At 42.8% G+C, this 8,194-nt stretch overlaps 1 protein-coding gene across 1 annotated transcript in view; it reads right to left on the bottom strand.

The window, feature by feature from the left end:
• Nucleotides 1–8,194, bottom strand: part of LOC135505224 (ATP-binding cassette sub-family C member 3-like) — a 35,596-nt gene that overhangs the window by 6,988 nt on the left and 20,414 nt on the right. Inside the window, 10 exon segments of the mRNA XM_064924406.1 lie at nt 1–154; nt 2,602–2,912; nt 3,300–3,462; nt 3,464–3,508; nt 3,649–3,805; nt 5,158–5,263; nt 6,292–6,472; nt 7,260–7,427; nt 7,637–7,813; nt 7,988–8,114. The exon segment at nt 1–154 is cut by the window's left edge and continues 46 nt beyond it. Of these exon segments, the coding sequence (XP_064780478.1) occupies nt 1–154; nt 2,602–2,912; nt 3,300–3,462; nt 3,464–3,508; nt 3,649–3,805; nt 5,158–5,263; nt 6,292–6,472; nt 7,260–7,427; nt 7,637–7,813; nt 7,988–8,114 (1,589 nt within the window).

Raw genomic sequence — 8,194 nt, 5'->3', positions numbered from 1 at the left:
CCTTCATGTCACTCATTAGAACAAAGGCATCGTGTCTGCAGTAGGCTCTGATGACACTGGAGCCGGTGACGGTCTCAGAGAAATGGGAGTATATGGGAGATCTGGTGACAGACTCCAGACGCTTTAACTGCCGAGACGTGGCCACATAAAATCTCTAACGCCGTGGGGAAGAGAGACAAACAGCATTATACAGTATCTAAACACGCTTATAACACATATCTAAACCCTGGAGTACATGCTATAACAGATATCTAAACCCTGGAGTACACGCTATAACAGATATCTAAACCCTGGAGTACACGCTATAACAGATATCTAAACCCTGGAGTACACGCTATAACAGATATCTAAACCCTGGAGTACACGCTATAACAGATATCTAAACCCTGGAGTACACGCTATAACAGATATCTAAACCCTGGAGTACACGCTATAACAGTAAGCAACTAGCAAACACACACAACAGTATCACACTATGGTAAGGTCAGGGGTCACAACACCTGCAGAGTTCATTTGATAGACTTATAGAGTAATAGATTAATTTGATAGTGATCAATATATTTTATGAATATTTAGCTACTGTTTACATAAATTATCAAAATGCCAGATGCTCTTTCCACCAGGCCAACAAAATTATTCTAAAAAATAAGTATTATTTAATTTCATTATCAAATCAAATTCTAAAGAATTCAGGACTAAAACACATTTGATTACAAACTAAAAAGCAACACTTCAACTTCCATTAGTGCTTATTAAATGCCATCATAATGTTGTAGTGTACTATTTTTTTTTAAATACAAAGATTAAGATAAAATAATGTTTTAAGATAAAAACTCATTCAAGTAGCAAAAGATAAAAAAACCACCAATGTATTTAAGATAAACAAAAGACCATGCAGATATAAAGTTTGTCAAGACAAAAGACCATGCAGATAGAGTATGCCAAGACAAAAGACCACAATATAAAGTATGCCACCAAGATCCCAGTAAGTATGCCTTTACAAAAGACCACGCAGATATAAAGTATGCCAAGACAAAAGACCACGCAGATATAAAGTATGCCAAGACAAAAGACCACGCAGATATAAAGTATGTCAAGACAAAAGACCATGCAGATATAAAGTATGTCAAGACAAAAGACCAGGCAGATATATGCCAAGACAAAAGACCACGCAGATATAAAGTATGCCAAAAAAGACCACGCAGATATAAAGTATGCCAAGACAAAAGACCACGCAGATATAAAGTATGCCGTTACAAAAGCAAAAAAAGGACAGGAATCGTATGCCGTTGTTCCAGTTAGATAGTAAGCATCTCCAGAGGCACGTGAACACACAGAACCACGGCGTATATTCACCCATAAGAACTGCAGTTTCAAATGGTTCACCGGCAGAAATATATATCAGTTTTCCTACTTCAGGAAACTGCTAGCTACTGGACCACTGGTAAAACAAAATGACCAAGCATAATGTTAAAACAAATGATGACCAAGCATAATGTTAAAACAAATGATGACCAAGCATAATGTGAAAACAAATGATGACCAAGCATAATGTTAAAACAAATGATGACCAAGCATAAGGCCCAGTAGCACTCAGCGAAACATCCAAACCGAGACACAAAGTAAACCGTTTTCACGTCAGGATAAATGTGAATCTCTTTACATTGTTTCTATGGAACTGATCAAACGGGTTGAAAGGAGGTGGTTTCTTGAAATGAAAGCATCTCTCTCTCTCAGCACTCATTCATCTTAAGTTGGGATTCGGCTAATACCAGGTCTTCACAGACCACTGGTATGTAGTATTTTGGCACAAGAGGACCCTCATATTAATTTCCTGGGTCAAAGGGTAAAGACACTGTATGGAAACCTTGAAGCTAATCAATAACCTGTATAGTTAGACAGGAAACAAAATAACCTCTAACTCCCTACCGTGTGGACAGATACCTGTAGCGTCAGACTGACTACAAGTTGTCTTTCCATTCGCTTACCACCAGAGGGCAGCAACACACTAGATACAGGCCAAATATTTTATCCACTTGTTGGTCTTTTGACAAATCCTATCAGATCTTTTCACATCAGATCTTTTTCAGAACTGATCTGATTGGTCAAAAGTGAAAAACCTCAGAATTGTACTGCCTCGGGGCTACTTCATCCTACGCCACTCTATAGTATAAATCCCCATTCTCCAGCGTGTCCCTGAGAAGGACGTGAGGTTGTAAAGAACACAAGCAGTGTTCTCCGGGGTCTCAGTCCACAAACACAACTCAGGAGAACAGAAGCCTCCTTCACTATTCACTACTGTATCGGCTGTTGGTGACTCAAGATGGCACGCTCTGTGTGTATGTGTGTGTTGGCGTGTAGGTAAAGAGAGAGGAAGTGAATGCATGGTTAGGGAAGAGGAGACAGGGAGGAGTAGAGCAAACTCAAACAGATAACAGGAAAACAAAAAAAGCTGAAGAGAAACAAAAAGTTCAAAGGATACATAAACTGCTCCACCAATCATGACGCTGCATTCAGGAACATAAGCAAAACATGCAAAGGAAAAGTATTACTTGACACCATAAGCAAGCAACTGTTAGCTCCTCAGAACAGAACCAATACCTGGACGAAGACGTATATGAAAGTCAGGGGAGCTATGACCACGGCGAAGATGGGGGTGCTGGCCACTATGACTATCATGGTGGAGAGAGAGGAGAAGAAGGTCCCGAGGAACATGAGAACGGTGGAGGGCAGTGCCTCGTCGATGACGTAGATGTCCTTAGAGAAGCGGTTGATGACCCTGCCTATGGGGGTGGTGTCAAAGAAAGACTGGGGGGTGTGAAACTTGTTGTCCAGGAGGGCATAGTGGAGCTTCCTGGCTGCTCCGATGTTCCCCATGGCCAGGGTGAAGGAGGAGACCATGACCAGGATGCCTGAGAGGGAGGGAGGGAGGGAGGGAGGAAGATGAGGGTTGAGGAGACAGTGGGTTTTGTATGTGTCCTCTCTCCTGAATGCGGAGTCCCTTTTCAATGAAATTCAAATCAAGCTTCCAGTGTTACTGAGGGGTAGAGGCCAAAGTCCTCACACAAAACCAACCATTCAGAGTTAGCGTCATACAGTCAAAAAGTTAAACATACACAACAATACCTACAATAACTAAATCTCTCTTAGGGACAAACGACCCAAACACCATGAACAAATGTAATCACGTTGTAATCGCTATAAATATTGAACTGGAGAGATACTTTCTTCACCAGTGACGTCACCTTCAGCTGGACAGGTATTCTTATCCTAAGGTAATGAACAGCAGGTCTCCTCACCTTGTGTTATGCCCAGAGCAGCATACACCCCCACCCTCATGCTGACATTCTCCTGAGTCATGTTCTGAGCCGCGTCATCGGTCCACTGACTCAGCCAGACGTTGGCTCCGATGGCAGCAGCGCTCTGACAGCCGTACAGGAAACAGATGAAGAGGGTCAGCAGAGGACCCTACTGCCTTGGCGTACTCCCAGAACACCTTGCTCTTCACCTGAGGAGAGAGGTTAATAAAAGGTCAGGGTTAAGAGGGTAGAGGTCAGAGGTTGTACTGTCTAGTACACCTGGAGGTCTTTAGAAGTCCAAACCCTCAACCAGGTTTACTAAATGATGTATCTCCATATCTCTACTCACTCTGCCTGTCTCAGTGGTCTCTGCCTGGATAAGTTTCTCCACCTTGGGTAGTTTCTTCTCTGGGTCAGGCTCAGCGTGCTTCCTCTCGCTGCACAAACGTCTCCGGACAGACTTGCTCCTTGGGTTCTCCAGGTCCCCTGAGATGACGCTGATCTGCCTGCAGGGAGGGAGGAAGTGATTGATCCATCAATCAATCAATCAATCAATCGTTGTGTGTATCATACTTTTCAAAAATAAATCTCTCGCAAAATGCTTGATAGTAACTTAAGTCTAAAACCACATAGAATACAGCAGTTGTCTATCACAGAGGGGGTTAAACATACCGAAGCCCCTTCAGGATTTTGCGATTCTGTGGTCTGCAATTTTTTGCATATTATGCGAGGTTTTGCAAATTTGACAAATCTCTGCACTATTACCAGATAAAAGTAAAATCATTGCAATATTATCGCATATAACCGTCCGATCACCACACTAACAAAAACATGGCTCGCATTTTTTTAAACCAAAAACAGAATTTTTAGCGCATAACATTATTCAATCAAGCAACACGTCAAACAAACATTTCCCCTTCAGTGCATTTATGTGACAAATATGACAATATCGGAATTGCTGCAGCAAAATCAAGCATTTTAGACTGCAACTATCACACAAAAACACGAAGGAATCCTGGAGGGACTGCCTTATGACCTGTTAGAGGCTTATGAGTGCCTTATGACCTGTTAGAGGCTTATGAGTGCCTTATGAACTGTTAGAGGCTTATGAGTGCCTTATGAACTGTTAGAGGCTTATGAGTGCCTTATGAACTGTTAGAGGCTTATGAGTGCCTTATGACCTGTTAGAGGCTTATGAGTGCCTTATGACCTGTTAGAGGCTTATGAGTGCCTTATGACCTGTTAGAGGCTTATGAGTGCCTTATGACCTGTTAGAGGCTTATGAGTGCCTTATGACCTGTTAGAGGCTTATGAGTGCCTTATGACCTGTTAGAGACTTATGAGTGCCTTATAACCTGTTAGAGGCTTATGAGTGCCTTATGTTCCTGTTAGAGGCTTATGAGTGCCTTATGACCTGTTAGAGGCTTATGAGTGCCTTATGACCTGTTAGAGGCTTATGAGTGCCTTATGACCTGTTAGAGGCTTATGAGTGCCTTATGACCTGTTAGAGGCTTATGAGTGCCTTATGACCTGTTAGAGGCTTATGAGTGCCTTATGAACTGTTAGAGGCTTATGAGTGCCTTATGACCTGTTAGAGGCTTATGAGTGCCTTATGAACTGCTACAGAAGCTTATGAGTGCCTTATGAACTGCTACAGAGACTTATGAGTGCCTTATGAACTGCTACAGAAGCTTATGAGTGCCTTATGAACTGCTACAGAGACTTATGAGTGCCTTATGAACTGTCACAGAGGCTTATGAGTGCCTTATGAACTGCTACAGAGACTTATGAGTGCCTTATGAACAGTCACAGAGGCTTATGAGTCCCTTATGAATTGTTATAGAGGCTTATACTGTACCTTATGAACTTCCTCTTTGCCTCGACCACTGGTTCACTGTCCACCATGTCTGTATGGTTGCTAAGGACGTCATCAGGGAAGTCCTCTTCTTCATCAATCAAATCCACTGTGGGGTGTTGAGTCACATGGTTACCGTGGTAATTATGGAGCAGCTACTGGGTATGCAGGGTTTTGTTCCAACCCTACTCTAACAAACCTGAATAATCTAATCAGCTGATGACTAGGACCTTGATTAGATGTATTAGAGCAGGACTGGAGCAAAACCAAGTAGCTTGCACACCCAGTCGCCTTCTAGGACAAATATTGATTGGCACTGGTATAGGGTGAACAGTAGAACCCCAAGGGCAGAAACAGCAATAGTATCTGTTTTAGATCTCTCTCTAGGGGCAGAAACAGCAATAGTATCTGTTTTAGATATCTCTCTAGGGGCAGAAACAGCAATAGTATCTGTTTTAGATATCTCTCTAGGGCAGAAACAGCAATAGTATCTGTTTTAGATATCTCTCCAAGGGCAGAAACAGCAATAGTATCTGTTTTAGATATCTCTCTAAGGGCAGAAACAGCAATAGTATCTGTTTTAGATATCTCTCCAAGGGCAGAAACAGCAATAGTATCTGTTTTAGATATCTCTCTCAGGGCAGAAACAGCAATAGTATCTGTTTTAGATATCTCTCTCAGGGCAGAAACAGCAATAGTATCTGTTTTAGATATCTCTCTCAGGGCAGAAACATCAATAGTATCTGTTTTAGATCTCTCTCTAGTATCTGGATATCTCTCTAGGGGCAGAAACAGCAATAGTATCTGTTTTAGATATCTCTCTCAGGGAAACAGAAACAGATCTCTCTCTCAGGGCAGAAACATCAATAGTATCTTTTAGATTTTAGATCATCTGTTTTAGATCTCTCAGGGCAGAAACAGCAATAGGATGATTTTATGCTTTAGTCCTCAAATTTAGATCTGGATCTTGAAGCCATTTCCACTGCTTTCATTAAATTCATCCCCTATAATCAGGCACTGATTTACACCGGGGATACCAGGCGGGTACAAAAAATAACCAGGTGGAACAGAAAATCAGCAGATCTACGGACCTCAGAGAGTTCTGAATCCCTCTGCTATAGTAACAGATAGTTGTACCTGTTGCCTCGTCCTCTATGATGTCCTCCAGGGAATAGTTTCTGAGGAACTCAGCGAAAGCTCCGTTCTGTTGGAGCAGCTCCTGGTATGAACCCATCTCCGACACTCTGCCCTCCACCATCACCATTATGTTGTCCACCTGCGGCAGGAAGCTGATGCCGTGTGTCACCAAGATACGTGTCTGGGGTAAACGAAAAGAGGCTCTGTCATGAAGGCTGGGACTTGCCAGGAACCTCACTATACGATATTATCACTATTCTTAGGTGCCGATACAGTTTGCATTGCCATTCCATACTGCGATTTTATTGCAAATAGATGTTCCAAACATATTGCTCAATTACATATCTGCTACAGAGAGACAAGAGAGCATGAGAAAATGTGTTTTCATCAGTCAGGGAAATGAAAAGTGCTGATAATATGTTGGCATGTTTGACTTAAGAGACAAATATTGATAAAATATTGCAAAATGCATACTGACTTTACACCCAAAGTGTTGCACATTCCAACCAGCTTCTGTACTGAAGTTTCTTATCAGCGCAACAACGTCATAGATATGCTACCAAACCAACCAGCAGACAGGATGGAAAATAATAAACCACAAATAAGAGTGACTACTTCCTCTATTGTAGTTGAGGACTCTTTCAAATGGGTTTTAATATCTAAACTACACAGAACTTATGAACTTGTCAGTTGTAGGAGATAGCCATGTTAGAATGGACAAAATTGGCAATGTAGTGACTGACCACCAAAGATTGTTGATAAAGGACAAGACATCCGACTGGTCCCTTTCTCATACAACCAAAGATTGTTGATAAAGGACAAGACATCCGACTGGTCTCTTTCTCATACAACCAAAGATTGTTGATAAAGGACAATATATTTAACCAGTCCGTTTTGCTCTGCTACCCCTCAGAATGTCTCTCTTCTGTAATGTATGGAGAACAGAGCAGATTGACTACTCTCCTCACCTTGCCCTGCAGCGCTCCCTCTGGGCCAATTACGTGGTCGAAGATGTGTTTGGCCACGTGGGAGTCCACGGCAGACAGAGGGTCATCCAGCAGGTAGACATCTGCCTCGTTGTACAGAGCTCTGGCCAGACTCACCCTCTGTCTCTGGCCACCAGACAAGTTGATACCCTGAGGGAAGGAGGGACAGATAGACAGAGAGAGAGAAATCACTAGCAAGCTAGCAATCACAAGCAAATCACTGATCTCAAAGGTCATTCCTTTGAGACTCGAAGACCCAAGTTAGCTCCCAGAGCTAATGCCTAAGCTTTTGTTCAGTGGGCTAACATGGCCTTTAGCTCCAAAAACAACCCATGTTAGATTCTATTGCATCTCCCTACCTTCTCTCCAATCTCGGTCAGGTCTCCTCCAGGTAGTACTTCCAGGTCAGGGGTCAGGGCACAAGCCTCCAGACAAGAGCGGTATTTCTGCTCGTTGTAGGCCTTGCCAAATAGGATGTTGTCTCTCAGAGTGGCGTTCTGGATCCAGGCCTGCTGGGGGACGTAGGCCACAGAACCCTGGAGGAGAGGAGTGAAGGAACTCGGTACAGATGAAAACTACAACTGGACCCTAAAAATCAATCTAGGCCCGAACACATAACAATCAATCAGTCGATCAATCGTTCAATCAATCAAGCAATTGTCCCACCAATCAATCTTCGGTTAGTATAAATGAATTGAGTGCAGATGTACCCGTATGGAGATGTGTCCCTCCAGTTTCTCCATCTCTCCCAGTAGAGCTGACACCAGGGAAGACTTCCCACAGCCTACATGTCCAACCACCGCTAGCAGAGATCCCTGCGGCACCATCAGGTTTATACTGCGGACAAACACACACACGGGCACATCAGTAAAGCACATTCCTTCCCTTTAAAATGGTTATTTGTCCTTTTCATGATA

The sequence above is a fragment of the Oncorhynchus masou genome, chromosome 18, assembly GCF_036934945.1.
Source record: "Oncorhynchus masou masou isolate Uvic2021 chromosome 18, UVic_Omas_1.1, whole genome shotgun sequence".
NCBI classification, from domain to species: Eukaryota; Metazoa; Chordata; class Actinopteri; order Salmoniformes; family Salmonidae; genus Oncorhynchus; species Oncorhynchus masou.
Note: the sequence above shows the minus strand (reverse complement) of the source record. Positions and strands in the feature narration are given on the sequence as shown.